The sequence below is a fragment of the Esox lucius genome, chromosome 9, assembly GCF_011004845.1.
Source record: "Esox lucius isolate fEsoLuc1 chromosome 9, fEsoLuc1.pri, whole genome shotgun sequence".
Lineage (NCBI taxonomy): Eukaryota > Metazoa > Chordata > Actinopteri > Esociformes > Esocidae > Esox > Esox lucius.
Window position 1 is genome coordinate 19,894,896 of NC_047577.1, and position 22,148 is coordinate 19,917,043.

Below are 22,148 nucleotides of genomic sequence, written 5' to 3' on the forward strand. Positions count from 1 at the left end.
ATTCATGGTGCCTGCAGTGTTAAATGATATGGTCACAGTGAGATAATTCCCGCTCTTCTCCGTTGAAAGTCAACATTTCCCCTCTCTGTAGTCCTATAATGCCCTCTGTCATTAGCACTTTGCACTGTCTAACTTGCTTTTCCCTGAAAATGTAAAGCCTTGCGAAAGGTACTGTAGTTCTTGTTCGGATCCAAGCACGGTCGCGCTAATCCGACCCGTGGAAGGCACCGCTCCCGGAGCCGACTGGTCGTTCACATTCATTTAGCCATAGAGGTTTAGCTGCCTAATAAGGCCATGCAATTAGCTTCTGATCATTGCTCAGTATATGTCCCCGCTCTGCAAAATGGAGACCATTACGTAGACAGCGGTGCAGTTGCATTAAGGGTTATCTATTCTTCCGGGGGTCTTAATGGGACTGGTGCTCCAGAATGGTGGTGGTGCATGGTGATGGATGAGGGGGGATGCCTTAAGTGCTCCTCCTGGTCCATAAGGGAACAGTAGGTCTGGTTTCCCCGACTGGCAGCCTTCTGAGGAAGACACCAGGGCCCCATCTCTCCCAGCAGGCAGCAGATTGGATGAATGCTCTGTTAATGGCTGGCATGCATTTGATACCGTTCCGTCCGCTCCATTCCAGATATTATTTTGAGCCGCCCTGCCGTCAGCAACCTATGGTGGTTTCCATGGAGACGTGGACGGAAGCCCTTTCATCTTCTGCCTTTTGCCCTTTGCCCTCCCTCTTTCATTGAGGTGAGGAACGTTTCCCTGTGTGCACACTGTGATGAAGATGCAGCAAATCACTTTGGGGCAGGTTATAGATTTGGCGCGCTGCTTCTATGGACCAATGTTCCGAATGACCCATTTCCTTCTGGAGCAGCGGGTTCCAACCAAGTGGTGTAACAAATTATGAACAACTGATAAACTGCACTTCTGAAAGCAGTTCGGGAGCTTTGAAATAGAACAGTCTTCATCTGAACCGCTGAACGACCACAAGGTTTTAGTTTTTTGTAAAGCACTGACGTTTTGTAAAGCCACCGAGTGAATCACGGTTCACGTCCGCACTACGCTTACCAGCCGTTACTGCCTGCTGGGTAGCCCTGGATTTGGACCATGAGGTGTAGCTGCTCTATGCTGTATACATGCTGTGGCGCGTGGCTGTGGCAGCGCAAGTTATGGGGGTTGCGACAAGCCTTTAGCTCTGATGTGGGAGGTGGCGAGATGCAACGACGCGGGGGTGGTTTCTACCGATTTGGCGTTCATCAATATAAACGTACAGTATTCGCCTTGAAGACCTTTTTTTAATTTATTTTTACCAGAGGCCAAATCTTAAGGCTTTGCTGATTTTATTTTTTACCTAATGACCTGGTTAAGCTCAAGGAGCCCCTTTGTTTCGCCCCTTCCATTTTGAGCCTTGTGTGTTTGTGTTGAAACGTACTGTGGCGCGGTGCTACCAAACCATCCTCATGTACTTTTCAATTTGAATGTGGCCTACTGTAAACATGGATAGTGAGCGATTGGGTCATTATCAGGTCGAAAGGGTCAGCAATTACCGATGGTAGCTGTCAACTCCTGCCATGCTCCGAAAATGATCAATGCTATTGATCCTGTGACATAATTTATCTTGTGTCGGGCTAACATCACATCAAGAAATTAAGTCAGGCTGACCATGTCACAGCCAGGAACATATTTCAGAGAGGGGTAGACAGGGAGGTAGGACAGAGAGGGTTACATGGCTCTGAGATTTACAGCAAACCGCTACTGGGCGCCATGTTAAAACAGCCATAACTAATGAAGCAGCCAACCCATATTTACTCTTAGCTGTCTTGTGTGTGCGTGTGCGTGCGCGTGCGCAGCCCCCTCATTGAGTGAAGTGCACCGAAACATTCATTGCCAAATGTCTCAAAGGGCCCAAAATGTTTTCTCCACATCAACCTGCCAATGTTAGATGATCCCGGATTACTGCAACCTGGATACTGAATGGAAACTAACAAAATTCACTTTGGAACCAAAAAGATGGTTCTCCTACATCGTCAGCAGAAGAATCCTGTTTGAACATTCTTTTTTAAACAGCATATACATTTTCTCTATCAAACCTTGAAAATCCTAACCAGGCCTATTCAGGCAAACTTTATTGCAAACAAATAAACATTGGCTCAGGCTAATTACCAACAGGACTCGTATCGAACCTTGTATTCTCCAAGTGACTCACGGGAACACATGGGCCTTTATCATGTGTTGGGTGACTTGGGGCACTGCAACAAAGATGTTATCTGTATCACTGTAGGTGTGCGTCATCCTTGCTGACCGCCGGCGTTCGACTCCCGTTGCAAAAGCCCTGGCGAACGAAGATCAAATCAGCTTGCTGGTTTGGTTGTGGCCTGAGGCAGTGGCAGTGATGCCGGTGGGAGAGCCAACGTTCATTTGAATGTCACTTTTTTGTTGCACAGGACTGGACGAGATACGGCGAGTTCCCCTGAATTGACAGTCCCTATCAACGATGTGGGTGGGAGTAGGGTGTTTGCACTAGAGAGGGCGTGCGTGCGTGAGGCCTGCGAGACCGTGAAGAGGTGGTGTTATAGTACAGTACTTTGGCTTGCCATAGGCTGTTCAAGCCATCTGGCTACATGGTGAAGAGCTCACCCAGACATCGTCCCCCCTTCGCCCTCCCCTGCCTTTTCTTTCGGCTGTGTATCTCGCAACACTTCGGGGCTAATTCGCATCCGCCCTAGCTATGATAGAGAAACAAACTAGAACTGCCTCAAAGCTGTGGTGTGATACAGTAAGCCATAAATCTCTAACAGTGTATCTCTCTCTCTCTCTCTCATCTGTCTGTCTCTCCAGTTTGCTGTTTCGTGGTCCATAAGAGGTGCCATGAGTTTGTCACATTCTCCTGCCCCGGAGCGGACAAGGGCCCTGACACAGACGTGAGTAAATTATATATTTTTTTAAGCGACAGCCTGGCAGGATGTGGCCATTCATCCTTGTCTCCTCGACCGTGTTGTGGAAGAACAACGAGATCCCTCCTCTTTTGATGGGGATCTTTGGCTTTATAGTGCCAGACTGTCCTGTGCAGTTCCTCTTGCTGGGTTTCTTGCCAGTCAGTTCTAGTCCGTGGCTTGACGCTTTAGGGTTTTCGCTATTGTAGTGTTATTATGGAGTTCTTTGTTTTGATATCAAAAGAAAGAACTCCATGGCTCTGTATTGTAATTTAAAACACCTAAACACACAACATTACCCTTTAAAACGGAGCTGTTTGAAACGGGATGCTAAAATTGCAGTTTCTCACAAGACCAGGAATTCCCTCAGCGTTCCAGTCCATGTTCATCCTTTTGACACCTAATGAATGCATCCCCCGATGAATCCCCCCCGCCCCTCCGATGAATCCCCCCGCCCCCCCGATGAATCCCCCCGCCCCCCCGATGAATCCCCCCCGCCCCCCAGCCTTCGAACTACATGACAAGTCACTCAAATGTCTCAGTTGGCAGTCATGACATCGCATTAAGCCTTGGCTCTATTGCGCTCCACTTTCATCATCTGTGTTCAATAGTGAAATCCTATTTTTAAAATTGGAGTTTAAATCTTAAAACTTAAAGTTCCGTAGGCGGTGGCTTTGATTGATTCGTCTAAGTGCTTTCAGCTTTGAGAGTGTGTCCCCTTAGTCAGTTGGATGCCAAGGTACATGGGCGTAGAATAGATGCGCAGCTCCCTCCGTCCGTGTCCACAGTTACCCCCTATTTTCTTGGACCTTAACCGCGTAGAGCCTGATCCAAAGTAGTCCACTAAGTCGGGCGTAGGGCGCAGTTTGCACCGTCGTCTCTTCTCCCTCTAGCGGCGTTCTCCGGCGAGGCCGTGGAACCAGAGATATGCCAGTGTGTCATTCAAGCTAGTCAAGCGGCCGCTGCTTTTATTAGAACACGTTGCTGATGATGCATGGACGCACAGACCACAGTGTTTGTCAAGGACTTATTTGTCAAGGGGGGCGACGTTTTGGGGGGGGGGGGTTGTAAGAGGAGGCGGTTTGATGGGTGGACAGCAAGTTGCCTCTCCACAGTACTGTAACGGCGTCTATATTCTATGACTTTGAGATTAAGCCTATTGCACCTCCCCTCCACCTCTGGTCTGATGGCATATCCCCCTTCTGGACTTGTGATCTTTAGGTGTACAATCTCATCAATACATGCTGGTCAGGTTGCTTTTCAGCGACGTGTCACCCTGAAAAGCATCCAGCAGCAGCACTCTTACCCGTTGGGATGCCTTGCACATATGACCTAGCATCTCAGGGCGTGCTGTGTTGGGTTTGAATAGGGTTCTGTCGCTGAAAGCTACCTCCCGTATCCCCAGAATGTATGCATTGCAACGATGCAAGACACAGAGGGTGTGTTCAGGGCCTTGGTGGGCATTGTATTAACCAAACCAGAAGGGGTCAGGCAGGTGAGGGAGAAATCAAGCTGAAATGACAAACCCCTTTCAACAGGGGTGGCCTAGCGGTGGGGGTTTGAGAGGAATCGGTGTCTGGCGTTCGTAACTTTGGCGGCCCCAAAGTTTCAGTTTAAAAAACTTATGGAATTGTTTAACAACCAAAAGAGTGTTAAACAGATCACAATAAATGTATACTGTAGCTTCTTCAAAGTAGCCACCATTTGCCTTTGACAGCTTTGCATACTCTTTGCCTTCTCTCAGCCAGCTTCATGAGGTAGTCACCTGGAATGCATTTCCATTAAAAGGTGTACCTTGTTAAAAGTTAATTTGTGGAATATAAATATTTTTGATGAAACTGGGCTTTCATGAGACTGCAACTGGAAAGGAAGACCTAGAGTTACCACTGCTATGGAGGGTATGTTCATTAGAGTTACCACTGCTATGGAGGGTATGTTCATTAGAGTTACCACTGCTATGGAGGGTATGTTCATTAGAGTTACCACTGCTATGGAGGGTATGTTCATTAGAGTTACCACTGCTATGGAGGGTATGTTCATTAGAGTTACCACTGCTATGGAGGGTATGTTCATTAGAGTTACCACTGCTATGGAGGGTATGCTCATTAGAGTTACCACTGCTATGGAGGGTATGCTCATTAGAGTTACCACTGCTATGGAGGGTATGTTCATTAGAGTTACCACTGCTATGGAGGGTATGTTCATTAGAGTTACCACTGCTATGGAGGGTATGTTCATTAGAGTTACCACTGCTATGGAGGGTATGTTCATTAGAGTTACCACTGCTATGGAGGGTATGTTCATTAGAGTTACCACTGCTATGGAGGGTATGTTCATTAGAGTTACCAACCTCAGAAATCGGCAGTTAACTTCAGCTCAGATTGCAGCCCAAATAAATGTTTAACAGACCCATCTCAACATCAGCTGTTCAGAGGAGCCTGCTAATAAGGCCATGGTCAAATTGCTGCAAAGAAACCACTACTGAAGGACACCAATAGGAAGAGATTTGCTTGGGACAAGAAAGATTTGACAATAGACCGGTGAAAATCTGTCCTCTGGGCTGGTGAGTCCTAATTTAAGATTTATTGTATGGGTGCACGATATATTGACTCAATACCGTTATCGCAATATTACATTGCGCAATATCAAAATCAAGGAATGTATGCGATAATCCGTTTATTTTGTGGAGAGATGCGTCGGTCACCTTAGTTGTGTTCAATTTAGAGCCCGTCTGAAACCAAATTATCATGTTTAATTGGCCAGTTGCCCTGCCACATGTAAGTCATCAAGGCAAAGGGTGGCTATTTAGAAGAATCTAAAATATAAATGTATCGAAGGATAAAATCTGTTTAACACTTTGTTGATTGCTTAATGATTCCATATGCTATTTCATAGTTTTGATGTCTTCACTATCATTCTACAGTGTGGAAAATTTAAAGAAATACCCTTGCATTAGTATGTTTTTACAAACATTTGACTGGTGCTGTATATGTTTTTTACCAACCCTCTGGTTCCACGAAAATGTTATTTGTCATTGCAGCAAATCCATTAACCCCGAATGCCTTGCCAGTGATGTACGATTGAGCAGTGTGCTTTTCACTTCAGGTTCATTTTCACCTGGGTATCACAACGAACCGCTCCAATCATCATGCCGTTTTATTGAAAGGCCATTTCATGTTCTCGTCAATGAATTCAACTTCGTAGCCAAGTTGGTATATTGGAGCCATTTGTCTGCGCCGGGTATGTTATTTGAAGAGCTCTAGAAAATGTCTCATTCAGGAGCTTATAGAATGTATTGGAACCTTAAGGGACTGAGTCAATATTTATGGCTCCAGGGTTCCTTTTTTATTTGTCCATCCATGTGATTGTAATGACCGCCACATGCCAATCTTCGCCTTGTGAAATACCCCCATGTTAATAATGTTGTCCAATATACTGGGGACGTGTTCCAAATTGCATGTTATTCCCTGTTTGTTGCGGGACTTCTCACCAAAGCACTAAAGAGAGCCGTGCACAAAACGGGCAACTGGGCTGTTTGGAAAATAACCGTTGCTTCAGCTTCCAGTTTCCCCACTTTCATTTCGTCTGCTCAATTGGTAAACGTTTGAAATGAATCCATCCCAGATGGGCTTTCCAGCGTGTAATAAATGCTCACCGTGTGCTAAAATCCTGCACTACAATGACAGAGTCCCTCTGCAACCTATTCTCCATGTAGTGGGCTATATGGAGAGCAGAGTGTTGTTTTGGAGGTGTCCCCTGGCAGACCGAATTGGGGCACTTCAGGAATATGGCAAAACAAACCCGTACCACCGGTCAGGTCCCATACCGCCACGTGGACCGGAAGCACGCCGAGGAAAAACGCCAGCGCTCGCGCCGAGCGATTCTGCAGTCGGCCCATTTTCACTCGCGCCTTGGCTTTCTTTTTCCGGAGGCATGTTGCGGTTCAATTAGCTGGGTTATTGCAAATAGCTGCTAATGGTTTCATTTGAACACTCCACTCTCTGCTGCTGGGAGAGAGACTTGGCAAGGGTTTCTAGTGTTCTGTGGTGTTTCGCCGACCAAGCCCGGTTAATAATGCAGAGGCCTTTTAGTTCCCCTGCAGGGGCTCGGAGATTAAACCCAGACGCGTGTGCGTGTGTGCGTGCGTGCGACACTACTGCATCATTGATGCTCGTTTCACCGGAGCAACAGATGAGACGGTGGGGCGTTTTTCTGGAGTTGATCGACTGTGACACACGCAATCGCCCTATCGCCCGAAAACCCCCAGGACGCAGACCTGCACTGTAGACTCCTCCGTGGTTTCCTCCGGTTGGAGTTGAGGCTCCTTTCGGTTCTCGCAGAAGGGTGGAGGAAATAACACCACTGTACTCCCTGCCCCGAGTGAGCGGCCGGGGTCCAGGTGGCACCCTGCTGTGTAACTGGCACCACCCGGTGCCGGGATGGGGAATTGGGTTCCCTGGAAGACTCCTCCCTCTCATGCCCCCTCCTGTCACCCCTCCCTCCCCCATTCCTCCCACCCCTGGAGGCCCCCTGGGCTCAGTCTCATGCCTGACGCCGGTGGGGCTTTGCTAGACGCTCAGCTCTCAGTGATGTAATCATGCCGGCCTCTGGCACCCCCCCCCCCCCCCCCCCCCCCCCCCACCTCGACCCTCTAGGGTGTCCGATACCAGCGGGAGCCGTCGGCAGAATGTGCCCCTGCTTCTGATGGGAACGAGGCTCACGAGCTTGGTGCTGGAAATTCGACCCGACGCGTTTTGCTTAGCCCTCTGTTTTTTTGTTTCATTTATGTGTGTCTGTGTTGACCTCATGGCAGACAGGAGTATGATGCTGGCCCTTTGACCTCTTTCTCCTCTCTATCTCTTTCTCTCTCACGCTCTCTCTTTCACGCTCTCACGCTGTCTCTCGCTCAATCCCATTCTCTCTCACACTCTTTCTCAATTTAGTTCTTGAGAAGCAATTCAGTTGCTTTATTGGCAGGAAAAACATTTTGTAAATATTGCCTAAGCATCAAGTATACAATAAATATTGTTCTAAAATAAACCAATACATTTTTGTGAGATAATACAAACTCTCACTCTCCCTGTCACACTCTTTCTGTCTCTGTCTCTTTCCTCTCCCTGTAGGACAGAAAACATGGAAGCCAGTCACTGGAGCCAGGGCTGCATCGCCGGAGCTTTTGATAACTGTCACACAGAATTACGTTCATGGAGGAGGGCTAATAAGACTAGAACAGGCCCATTTGTAGTGGCTGTCGAGAGTGGAGACATGATAGCTGCGGTGGCGATTGTGGAGGCGTTAGTTCAGTGTGGCTTATTTTCTTTTCTTCACTCCAACAAGCTTGACTAATTCAGTGTCATTAACAAGGTTGCTTTACTGAGCATAACGCTCGACTGTCTCTGTGTCCCAAATGGCCTTCTCTTCATTGCACACTACTTTTTATCAGGGCCCTATGGGAATGGGTTGCTGTTTGAAACAATGGCAATTTCTCGATGCGTGTCACTTTGCCCCTTCCACACGTGAAGATGGTGCCAGACCATTGATCTCTGTCGATGACAATCAGTTGAGTGTACACACAGCGCGAATTGTGATGATCCTTGGTAAGATAGCCCACTCAAGCCCTTGTGACATTCCAGAATTCGTTACTCGTTTCGGCCGTGCGGCGATGTGAATAGAGCGATGCCACCACTGTGGCGCTGGAAGGCATTGCATCACTCTTGATTAGTTGTCTTATGTAGCATGTTAGCATGCAGCAATCTGGTTCAGTTCCCTTAATATGTACTTGATTATCGTTTCGCAAATACCCTTGTGACATATTCTAATGACTTGCAGTAAACTTCCTTTTGTGCTACTTCCCCTTGTACCACCTCTTCAGGGAGGCACTGCAAAGGGAGTGTAGTGAGGCCCTCAGTGTAGTGAGGCTTGTCTATTTCCAAAGGCTTTATATTTAATATTGTATATTGAAACATTTCTGATTTTTCAGACGTACAGTTTCTGTTACATCATGAACAGATGAAGATGAAGTGATGAAAGAGATGAATTATCTAATTCCTTCAGTAACAGTTTAATTAGGACATTAATTTATTACATAGCGCCTGTAGTTAACCTTTTTTTGTATTGTTACATATTGTATACATTCTCTCCGGTTTATTGCAACTTTTCATCCAACGTGTCGGAAACGACCCATTTGGGTTTGGTTCCGGCCCAACACTAGCACGTTGATTGAACAATACTCTAAGATTATTCCCCCGAGGTTGGGTGTTTTACCCCAGGCCAGGACCATCACCATCACCCTGTGCATGTCCGTGACTGGGGTTCAACACCCTGAGATTCCGAAGGCCCTGGCAATTGGCCGAAGCTTTGTTCACACTGCAGGCCTTAATGCTGAAGCACGTATAATTGTTTTAAATGCTTACTCTTCGAACAGCATTGACTAAATCAAATGTGTCTGCCTTCACACAGTGGCGTCTTATCGATCACTTCTTCTCAACAAGAAAACTAAATGTTACACAGCAAACCAAATGTATCCGATAGTTAAGTAATTCCATAATTACCTGTTCTGACGAATGTTCACTTTGGATTTGACGAATGTTAACTTTGTTTGAGCAGAATTCGGGCCTGTGCAGCAATGACAGCATGATGCTTGGATCCACTGTGGTCTGCTTTCCATGGTTGTCGGCTCCAGTAATGACATCAGACAACATGTCACAGATCACATTTGTATGGGATTTTCATTCACACAGGAATGTGGAACCAGTCTGCTTTTAAAACTGGAATGGGATTCGAGTCACTTCAAACTGCCAGTGTGAAGGAAGCTTTAGATCATTACAAAGAGTTAGGAAAAACCAAATGAGCATTTGGGAGAGGGGATGAGAATGTGGCGTGTGCAGCGTTCCCATTTTTTCTACCTCAAAAAAGTTTATTATGGACTTGCATCCTAGGACACTTCGATATGATCTGTCCGACTGTCCTCGTCACAAATATCAGTGTGCCAGCAGCTGTGAGGCGTGTCAAGGTGTTGTCGGGGCATTTTTGTGCCATTGATGCAGTAACGAGTTCTTTCTGGCTACCATTTTCATGCCGTTTCATTTACCAAAGTCACTAGCTGTCTACAAATGAGGGCGCTGCAGGGTTTTTTCCAGTTCTGGAAAGGGCTTAGGTGGTGGGCGTGGTCACTGTCTGTCATTGGGCGAGGTCAGGGGAGTGTCAGTAAGCAACGTCGGCCTGTCACCTAACGTCTGTCTGCATCTGGCTGTGCTGATGATGGTGTTGGGTTCCACAAGCAAAGTTACAGTTACACTTTATTTTGTTGATAAGCTGTTTGCTATGGTTAAAATTAGGTTTACAAGAAGGTTTAGGTTAGGATAAATGTTAAGGTTTGGTTAAGGGATAGGGTTAGTACATTTTAAAATGTTACTCATGGTAGATAATCTGTAGGGCATCTACAGACACACCTTTGGGACTCTCCAAATAAAGTAATACCGAAGTTACAATTTAATTTAACAGCTCTTAAGCATTCTACATTTAGCCCTTTAATCATTTGAAATCATGAAATTGGACTGATAAACAGGGTAAAAGTGTGGGGGTGAGATTTTAGCTAATCTTGCCCTGGCTAATTCTTGTTATCAATGTTCACAATTGAGGGTGAGAGCCTTCTTCATCCTGGTTGTTTGAGCAGGACATGCATAAACTTACACTTTTGTACTGCCTGTAAAAACTCAGTTTGGTTCAAATGAATCAATTGGCCCTGTGTGACAAGGTTATTTCTGCACGTAGCCCTACTGTTACTGATTGGCTACGGTGCACAAGTCTGTTGGAACCCCGAAACATTTCTGTTTATGCACCCTTGATCTGCCGGATACGACATCAGAGACTGTCTTGCAAGTTTGGTTTTGTTGTATTGGTTTGTTGCATTGAAAAGGGATTGATACTATGTTGACTTGATCAATAACATTTAGCTTTTCTCTATAGGGCAAGCTGATTGGACTGGTCCTTTCTATATAGCGCAAGCTGATTGGTCTTTCCTGGTGCGAGGGAACCCTGTGTGTGTGTGTGTGTGTGTGTGTGTGTGTGTGTGTGTGTGCGCGAGGGAACGCGCACACACACACACACACACACACACACACACACACACACACACACACTGATTCTCAGGTTTCCACATATAACCTGAATTCTGGTGTACTGACTCCAACACAGTGTGCATAGCTGGTAATTATACAGCGTTGTCACAGTTAGCTGGGTTCTGCCTACAGCCCTCTCTGTTGACTCAAGCTAAATCTGTCTAATTGATTTTCAACTGATTTACCTGGGCAATTTGAACAAACATCAATATCACAAATACATTTGCAGAATTTTTAATAAGGTTGGAGTTATTAATTGTTCCATTAACAAATGGAAATAATCTGACCAGGCTTATTTAATTTTCGACCTTCTTGTCACCACGTTTACCGCTACCCTATAGGCTACTTATCTGAATTAACAATATTATCGAAATGTCCATGATAAGAGCTTGGTACAATCGTGCCTGCAAAATTCAATTCATCATCCCAGCTCACGTGTGCTTAAAAGAAAAGGCCTGTTGACCGAATTAGTGCCGGTTGAATGAACCACAGTGCAGCTTAAGGAGTGCAAAAACCTTTTAGGTCATAACACAACGAATACATCCTTGCAAGATATTGACCTCATCCACTGGTAAATCACTCACAGTGAAATGAGCCTTCTAATGATGGATGCAGCTGTCAACTCGTATAGCCCCGAGACACCTACACGTGCACACACGCACGCACGCACGCACGCACGCACACACACACACACACACACACACACATACAAACACCAATTGTGTTGACTGGCCCATTTAACCCTAACCGGAGTAGAATGAAGCACTGCCTTCAGGTCCAGTTGGTCGATAAGGGGTCGTCTTAACGAATAGAGGATTGATTGTGTTTGTGTGTCTGTCCATCCTGATAGAAAGAAGGGTGACTGATGGACCGTCTCCGGAGGCGAGACGTGCTCCAAGTCTTGACGAAGTCATTAGTCAGACAGTAAAATCTATTATTAGATGGGTAGATCTGGTGTCAAATGGAGATTCTTGAGTTGCTGTCAGGTCAGATGAGGGTTAAAAGGTCAAATCAAAGAATACTATGGATGTTCTTGCAATTAGAAAACCAAATTAATTGTAATCAGCCCTGTTTATTCAAAGCCGTATCAGATCAGCTGGTAGCCTGTGTCCTTGATAGGATTTTTATTTATTTTTATCACCAGCTGCATGTTCTTTTCATAGCTCCACTGCAAACTAAACAGAACTGGATTTGCATAGTCTTTTCATGCAGCGTTTACCTGGGTAGATGTTGTCTTCTACACCACAGAATGTTGCCTATTTCTCCAGGTTATTCGTCAATCAGTCAACATTATTTTAGAAAGCCCTTTTTACATCAGCAGTTGTCACAAAGAGCTTTTACAGATCCCCAGCCTGAAACCCCAAAGAGTAAGCAACAACTGAGTTGATGCATAGTGGCTAGGAAAAACTCCCTAGTAGGCCGGGACTTAGGAAGAAACCTAGAAAGGAACCAGACTCTGAGCGGTGGCCAGTCCTCTTCTGGCTCTGCCGGGTGAAGATTATAAGAGTAGGAGATCATAATAATGAATGAATGCACGTGGGCTGTGTCCAGAGTCTATGGACAGAATCAAAGAACAATCAGGTGGTGTGAGAGCAATGGCAGCTGAAATCGTTAGGCAGTAACTTGATCTTTAGCACAACCAGGAGGGCTTTGTACAGGGACGAGCCATTCGGGCCAGCTAGTCCTGAGGTGTGGTCCAAGTGCTCATGTCCTTCTAAGTCGAAACAGAACATGACAAAAGGAAAGTTTTTGAGAGCAAATGTTTTGTATTCACAAAGGAGAACTGACCCTGCTCCCCCAGCACAATAATATAGCAGTGTAAAACCTTGGGGCTGAGATGGGGTGGTGCAGTGACACTATGGCCATTATGCAAAGGTAACCCCGGGCAGGTGGCAACCACACTTGAGATTTCCTCCTCCCATTCTAGTTCAGTGTAAATAAGGGAAACCAGGAAACTTCAATAGACTATTGAGATGTGTCCCCCTCCCAGTGTAGTTCAGTGTAAATCAGCCTGGAACTAATTATGCATGTCCATGCCTCATTTGATTTAATAAGATCCTCATTATGGATCCACCTCTCCCTATAAATACTTCAACGAAATGGGGCATGTATGGACACAGTGCTCTCCCTCTTATCCTGGTCATTCAATCTCACACCTTACCTCTTTGGTGAGGCTTGAGCAGATGTACAGTTTGGTCCAGAAATATTTGGACACTAACACAATTTTCATAATTTTGTCTCTGTACATCACCACAATGCATTTGAAATGAAACAACCGAGATGCAATTAAAGTGAGGTTTTTCAGCTTTAATTCAAGGGGTTGAACAAAAATATTGTATGAAACATTCAGGAATTGCAACCATTTTCATGCACAGTCCCCTTACTTCAGGGGTTCAAATGTAATTGGACAAATTAACACAATCATAAATAAAGTGTTGATTTTTAATAGTTTGTCAAAAATCCTTTGCAGGCAATGACTGGTTGAAGTCTGTAACGCATGGACATCACTAAACACTGGGTTTCCTATTTTGTGAGGCTTTGCCAGGCCTTTACTGCAGTGGTCTTCAGTTGTTGTTTGTTCGAGGGTCTTTCTGTTTTGTCTTCAGCAAGTTAAATTCATGCTCAATCAGGTTGAGATCAAGTGATTGACTCAGCCATTGCAGAATATTCCACTTCTTTACCTTAAAAAACTGTATTGCTTTCGCAGTATGTTTTGGGTCATTCTCCATCTGTAAAGTGAAGCGCCGTCTAATCAACTTCGCTGAATTTGGCTGAATCTGTGGAGACAGTATATATCTATACACGTCAGAATTCATCCGGCTTCTTCTGTCTTCTATCACATCATCTATAAACACTAGTGACCCAGTGCCATTGGAAGCCATGCATGCCCATGCCATCACACTGCCTTCACCGTGTTATACAGATGATGTGGAATGCTTCGGATCATGAGCCGTTCCAAGCCTTCTCCATACTTCTTTCTTCCCATCATTCTGGTACTGGTTGATCTTAGTTTAATCTGTCCAAAGAATGCTGTTCCAGAACAGGGTGTGCTTTTTAGATGTTTTTTGGCAAAGTCTAATCTGGCCTTTCTATTCTTGAGGCTTATGAAGGGTTTGCAGCTTGTGCAAACCCTCTGTATTTGCTCTCTACCATAAAGTCTTCTCTTTATGGTAGACTTGGATAATGATATACCTCTACCTCCTGGAGAAGGTTCTTCACTTGGCTGGATGTTGTGAAGGGGGTTTTCTTTACCATGGAAAGGATCTTACAATCATCCACCACTTTTGTATTCTGTGGACGTCCAGGCCTTTGTGTTGTAGAGCTCACCAGTCGTTCTTTTGTTCTCAGAATGTACCAAACTGTTGATTTGGCCACTCCTAATGTTCCTGCTATGTCTCTGATAGATTTCTTTTTTTTGCAATCTAAGGATGGCCTGTTTCACTTGCAGTGAGAGCCCTTTTGACCATATGTTGTGGGTTCACAGCAACAGCTTCCAAAAGCGAATGCCTGGAATCAACTCCAGACCTTTTACCTGCTCAACTGATGAAGAAATAACAAATAATAGCCCACACATGTCCATGAATCAGTTTTTGAGTCAATATTCCAATTACTTTTCGTCCCTTGAAATAGATGGGGCTACATATTAAAGAGCTGTAATTCCTAAACCCTTCCTCCAATTTGGATGTGTTTTTGCCCGTTTTTTATTGTTTAACTGTAATTTGAATATATTTTGGGAAACGGCCAAAATAACTAAACTGTCCAATTATCTCCAGACCTGTATTTGGGGTCTGGCAAGCTTGTTCTGCCTGGGTTCACACTTCACACAGTAAACCTGAGCAGGAAACAACCCTCTGGTAATGGAACAGATTAGAGAGACGCACAAACACACGCATTCCGTTTAGCAAGCCAACGCACACACTTAAAGCTAAAAGAACGCTTCTAATCTTTTGAAGGAAGTCGCTCCTCTCCACTCTCCTATCATCTCTGGTTTGTTTCCCAGTGGGCCATGGGAGAGTGGCGAACAGCACCAGCGCAGGACATGGGGAAGATCCCCTAGGTGCTGTTTACCCCCAGCTTCTCTAAATCCTAATGAGCACTAATGGACCCTGAGTCCAGCTCACTAATGGCCTGTCTGGGAGGAGATTTGGCCCATGTGTCCCAAACGGCACTACATTCCTCACAGTGGATAACGTGTTCGGTCCGAATATGTGGAGAACGGGGCAGCATTGGGGACACAGCCTTGTTTTATATGTTGAGTTCTGCGGATGCTGGGCTGCACTGTAAAGCACTGAGCCACTTCCTGGTAGATGTCCCCTAGGGGACAGGGGATACGGATTGAGTGTTTTTGGGGCATTAAGTTTATTCCCCCTGTGTCTTGTCACCTGGGGAGGAATTTGTTCACGGTGGGGTATTTTTGGGTCGGATATTTCGCGGCGCAGTTTTATATGCTCGCCGTACAGTTACATTGTTTCATTATGTGCTTCAGTGATCGTGCTCACGTACCTACACTTGCAATCTTTATCTCTGACCGATGCGACATTAAACGTGGCTGGAAAATCAGTCTTGCGTGTATCTATCAGCCGTGGGCGCAGCTGTGATATTTTGTTTGTCGTTGATAGGAGACAGGAAGTGCTCTCTGCACTCTGCCCCTTCCTCAGTTTGCTGAAGGCCAACCTTGAGAAACAGAAGATGATAATGAATGGAAGATTAGCATAACTTAAGGATGGGAGGCCATATGCCTGAAGACTACAACTGAAACCTTCAGTCACTATTCTTCAATGCTTATTTCAGTGTGTCACTCGTTTTGATCATCTTTAACCAATCATAAGCAAGATAGTGCAGAATTTTCTAGCTATTGCTTATCTCTATATGTTCTGGCTCTGGCCCAACCCATCAAGGTCTGAAAACAATCAGACTCTTTGGTTTCTGACCAATCAGAATGCATAGATCCTTTTTGCAATCTAGAAATTGTCTGAAGTACTCCGGATCCGGAAATAGTGCAGAAAGTACACTTTAGATCACAGGAAAGCCTTTAGCCCCCTTCCTCTATGCTGAGATCAGTGGGGTTTGGACTGTGCCCACATGACAGTGAAAGAAGCCCAGCAGGGGGGTTTACACAGGCATCGACAACACTCAGGACAGCCGCGGGGTGGTCTCATTTATAACAAACCCCCAGGGACCTCTGTGTGGTCACGCAGTCTTTCAGACCCTTCTGTAACCTCTCCTGGTTCAGATTTTGCTGGCTGCAAGATTTTTATGTAGGGCAGGACTAACACAGTTCAGGGGTTATTAACTTCCATCAATGAAAGCAACGGTGGTATGAGGAATTTCTTTGTAACTTTAAAAGTCTCACATGCGCACACACACACGCATGCACATCCTCAGTAGACACACAAGTTTTCAAATAACGCAAGTCGTCAGTAGACAATGTCCACACAAGACATGGTGCTCCCCGTAAGACAATTGTCACCAAAAGACAAACAAGTCTTCATGAAACACAGAATCCATGAGAACAGACAACCTATTTAAGTCAAAGTCCTCATAAGACGCACACACATCTTCATGGACTTAGCTCAGAGTCAACACCATGGTGTCTAACCTCATCAGGTATGCCAACGCAACTTGCTGGACTCGATATATGTATCTCTGATGGCAAAACACGCTCTTCAGAGAGGGTAGCAGGTTTGAAACTGGTCAGGGCATACTACCTTTTTCTCTTTGTCTCTATGTCCATTTGTCCTCATCTTCTCCCCCATTCTCTTAAGAATGACAGCATCATGGATTCAGCTACGATGCACTGGTTTGTCACCAACTGCATGCCTCTGAACCTCATCAGCGGGTTAATCGGTCACGTCCAGCTTTCCGAGGAGCATCCAAGATTCCTCTTTCCCAGAAGCGGCTGGACCTCTCCCAGGGCCAACTGGTTTTTCCCGACCCCAGAGGTTACATTGCTTTAACCTCATAAGCTGAAACAAAGTAGTTTAGAAGTTTAGAAGAATTCCTCCTACCCTGACGCGGCCCCCTACACAGATCATATCCTCCCCATAAGCTTTTATTCACAGTGCTCACCAGCAACTCTGGCAACCATTCTCCCAGAGCTTCAAGACATTTTTGTGTCCCAAATGCGCCCTGTTCCCTTTACCACACAATACCACCCTTTGCATATATTTTTGTTGGACCGCATAAGTCGAGGCACCTAAGAGCAAATATCTCTGACTGAGTGACTGACCTACTACCGATTGTTAAATAGCGTAGTGGTTAGAGATGCAGTCCACCACACAGGAGACCGCATCTGTTCTCTAGCATGGGACCAAACAGAGTAGAATTAGTTGAGGATGAACTGAAACATTACTGGCTACCAGCTTCAGTAGCTACATGTAGTAAGCCAAAAGTAAAACAGTATATGTGAAAAACTAATAACAAAAATATAATATGTTGATTGTCAAACTAGTAGTAAACACATTTTCCCACTACTGATGTTTTAGAATTGACTATTAGTTTTTTCATTTCTGTTCCTCTTCTGTCTATTTTTGTTTAACTGTTTTAATAGAACAAGTGAATATAGTTACCAGAAACCAAATCATTATGAACATTGAAAATAACTAGTTGATGGTCATTATTTCCATTATATGTCCTGTATAGCTATTAGCTAAACATCTACATTAATCAATTTCTGATTTCTAAATGTACATTTATGATATGCAAATGGTGTTCCAAATAAAATACCCCTCTGTGAAAAAATACCCCTATGTGAAAAAATACCCCTCTGTGAATACAAATGGCCTAGTTTTTCTTTCTGGTTTCAGTATATGTATATTTTCAGTTTTTTTGTGTTTTCATTGTGGGGTTTTGGACAGAGAAGTGGGTTCATGCTGGAACAGCAGGGGGTTGGGTTTGAACCCATGCAGCAGCAGCACCACTACTGGTTCAGTTTAGCTGAAGTAATGAACCTCTGGGCTGAGGGAAAACCAGTTGGCTACTCCAGCAGCGCCACTCATAGAACGCCATAGTGTTCGAAAGCAGTGTGCTAACTTGAAAACAGGGTGCGATTTGGGCTGCGGTTAATGACTAGCAGGGGGAGCGCTGGAATGGCTCTTGACCCAGGTCAACTCTTCATGATAACACTGGAGCGATAGCGGACAGATTCTGGCGACCTCGCTGAAGACGCTTAGATAAAACAGCTGTGCGGGAAACAAATCCGAAGGGCCTCGCGGCTCCATACCGCTACGACGTGGTCATAGTGTTTGACGACGAGCCTTTGATGAAAACCCGAGTGACGCATCGTGTCAACACCCAATTTCAGCCTCTTCCATCAAATCCTTCCTCTCAGAGTTGCTTGGTTGTTTCGGGATGTTCCGGAAAACTAATCTTGGGAGGAGAATGGATGAGAAGCAATGAGTGTGGGCGCAGGGGGGTTGGCGGGATGACGGGGGGGCTGTGGTAATGACACAATCAGTGTAATAATCTGAGCGGCGGTGATCAAGTGAATACGGTGATGGCCAGGTCTGCGTCTGGACTGCCCACGCACCAATGGGCAATCAACGCTCCTCGTTTAACACCTGCCACCACCGACACCCATCCGATGGGGGTGGGGGGGGTAGTGAATGAATGACTCACTGGAGCAACTCAAATATCTGTGGCTCAAATATCCTTTTGTCATTAAATATTCCTCTGTGCGTCAACACCAAATCCCCTGGTTCTGTTCTCTTTTACTCATCTCGGTCATGATTTCTCTCTCGCTCCATCTCTGTTTTCCACTTTGTCTAGCTGTGTCTTTGTCACTCTCACCCTCTCTCTTCTCACACAATATTCGGCCTTTGTCTCTCTTTCCAGATAAATTTTCTGTCCACCTCTGTCGTAACATCTATCTAAATATATTTAGTCTGTTTCATCCTTCAATCAAGTATTTACACACTGGGGTATTAATAGATGCTAATTAACTGCATGTTTTCATCCACCCTGATGTAATAGTTATTTCCTGAAAAGTAATTTCTGTATATACAGTGTACCGCTTTTTTTTACATCCGGTCTTTGTATTCCAAGGGTTTTAGGGGAGGGCAGAGAGGCGAGACTTGCCAATAGGTAGACATTAAGGACTAGTGCAACAGTTTGCTGTGCTTAAAGGTCTGGAAGTGTTTCCAAATGCCTCCAACTGATCAGACTGAGACTTTCAAGGGCCAAAGGCCCAGGGAAAATAAACAAAGCATTTGGATTATCTCCAAGAAATGAACACACAGCTCCGGAAAAAAATAAGAGACCACTGCACCTTTTTCTTTTCTTTCCAAAAAAGTTGAAAAGGAAAGCTTTGAGTGATGAAAAGAAGTGTTACATTTTCAGTGTTTTCTTAATTTTAATCCTTCTGTTCCTCACTCAAAACCTTCCCTTTTGAAAAAAAATAAGGTGCAGTGATCTCTGGAGCTGTATACTTACTCACATAAAAGCCAGTGTTGCAAAGGTCTGGATTCCCAAACTGCTAGATAACTGCTCGAGGTAGTATATCTCTCTAACAGAAGATTCCCATGACATATTTATGTACACATACAAACACACACCCTCGATATTCTCCTGAGAGTCAATTAGGCCTCCTCTTATCAAGACAGCTCTTTGTTTTTTGGGTTTTTTATTTCAGCCTGATCTATTAGGGATGAACAGAGGCCCTTCAGGCCAAAACGTTTCCCTTGAACCCTTAATTAGCCTTCAGCCACTGTTTCCTTCCCTTATTTCTCAATTAAAACCCAGACTTTTAAATAAAATCTCACAGAACAGATGAATTGTCTGGCCTTGCTGTCTGTGTCACCATTAATTACTAAGTCTACAGGAATACTCCAGAGCAACTCTGCTGTTAAGTGTCTAGCTGGTCTTAATTATTAAACCCTTGCATATGGCCTGTCTCGGAAGGCCGTTTATTCCCTTTGAACCATATTTTAACTTTCTCCTCTCATTGTCGCTACCACGGTGGACCGAAAAGGTTGTCGAGTGCAACGGTTGGCGGTTGTTGAACCGAGCTCTCATTTCCTGAACCGGCGAGGCAGGCGCGACAGGCTCCACGTCCTCACCTGACCTCGAAGTTGACCCATCACAGACACCAGCGTATGGTCACCTGGCTATGCTAATGAACCCGCCGAGTGAATATGCGAATACTCTGGCACTTTGATTAGCTCCGTATTTCCAGTGACAAACACACTGGAGTTGGGGTTTCACTCAAGGTTGCTCGAATTGGAGCATATTTCTTTTTTGGATAGTCCGTGTTATGGAAATCTGGCCCTGTTACACCCAGTTGGGATCTAAGCATGCAGCCCTGGGCTGTTGTTAAACTGAGACCCTGAGAGCTTTGGCGACAGCTATCTCTGTTGTTGTTGTGTCTTTTCATCAGTTGAAATTTGATTTGAAACCTTTTGATGTTTTGATGACATTTTTAAATGCATTACCGGGCTGTGTCCTTCACAAACATTCAGTTTTTCAATGCCGTTATCATGCATAATTGTAATACTGTGTTATGGATGGGTCATTATCTGTTTTTAAAGGGATAGTTTTATCTACTTCCCCAGGTTAGCAATATATATGTCTCTGTGTACGATGTAGACGAAGTTCATTCATTCATTAATTTTCTTCCGCTTATCCGGGGCCGGGTCGCGGGGGCAGCAGTCTAAGCAGAGATGCCCAGACTTCCCTCTCCCCAGACACTTCCTCCAGCTCTTCCGGGGGGACACCGAGGCGTTCCCAGGACAGCCGGGAGACATAGTCCCTCTAGCGTGTCCTAGGTCTTCCCCGGGGTCTCCTCCCAGTGGGACGGGCCCGGAACACCTTCCCAGGAAGGCGTTCCGGAGGCATCCGAAACAGATGCCCAAGCCACCTCAGCTGACCCCTCTCGATGTGGAGGAGCAGCGGCTCTACTTTGAGCTCCTCCCGGGTGACCAAGCTTTTCACCCTATCTCTAAGGGATCGCCCAGCCACCCTGCGGAGAAAGCTCATTTCGGCCGCCTGTATCCGGGATCTTGTCCTTTCGGTCATGACCCAAAGCTCATGACCATAGGTGAGAGTAAGAACGTAGATTGACCGGTAAATCGAGAGCTTCGCCTTGCGGCTCAGCTCTTTCTTCACCACAACAAACCGCACCGATCCGTCTGTCAATCTCCCGTTCCATCCTTCCCTCACTCGTGAACAAGACCCCTATATACTTAAACTCCATCACTTGAGGCAGGCACTCTCCACCAACCTGAAGTGGGCAAGCTACCCTTTTCCGACTGAGGACCATGGCCTCGGACTTGGAGGTACTGATTCTCATCCCCACCGCTTCACACTCGGCTGCAAACCGTCCCAGTGCATGCTGAAGGTCCTGGTTTGAAGGGGCCAACACGACAACATAATCCGCAAAGAGCAGAGACGAAATCGTGTGGTCCCCAAACCTGACACCCTCCGGCCCCTGGCTGCGCTTAGAGATTCTGTCCATAAAAATTACGAACAGAACCGGCGACAAAGGGCAGCCCTGCCGGAGTCCAACATGCACTGGGAACAAGTCTGACTTACTGCCGGCAATGCGGACCAAGCTCCTGCTTCGGTCGTACAGGGACCTGACAGCCCTTAGCAAAGGACCCAGGACCCCATATTCCCGAAGCACTCTCCACAGGATGCCGCGAGGGACACAGTCGAATGCCTTCTCCAAATCCACAAAACACATGTGGATTGGTTGGGCAAACTCCCATGAGCCCTCCAGCACCCCGTAGAGGGTATAGAGCTGGTCCAGTGTTCCACGGCCCAGACGAAAACCACACTGTTCCTCCTGAATCCGAGGTTCTACTAGACGAAGTTGTTATTCAATATTTGTGCAATTGCTTATTTATTATTGTAAAATGTACTCTCAGATATAAACATTTATTATTAGATTCACATTTTTGTTTTTGACTGAAATGTCTGACTTACATGTCTTATCCTATCACCTAGGCTATGGACCATGAAAATCTGAAATCTGTAGTTCAGGATTCTATACACCGCTGAACTTCCACCAACTCATATCTTAAAATAATAGCCCAATTACATTTTAAGTAACAAATCAAATATGGAGTGAATTTCAGGTGAATTATTACGGATCCTCTGT

The 22,148-nt window shown here is 45.4% G+C and overlaps 1 protein-coding gene across 1 annotated transcript in view; it reads left to right on the forward strand.

Moving 5' to 3' along the window:
- prkcaa (protein kinase C, alpha, a) overlaps positions 1–22,148 on the forward strand; it is a 154,675-nt gene that overhangs the window by 47,692 nt on the left and 84,835 nt on the right. Inside the window, exon 3 of the mRNA XM_010889334.4 lies at positions 2,839–2,921. Within this exon, the coding sequence (XP_010887636.1) occupies positions 2,839–2,921 (83 nt within the window). The remainder of the gene's footprint in view (positions 1–2,838; positions 2,922–22,148) is intronic.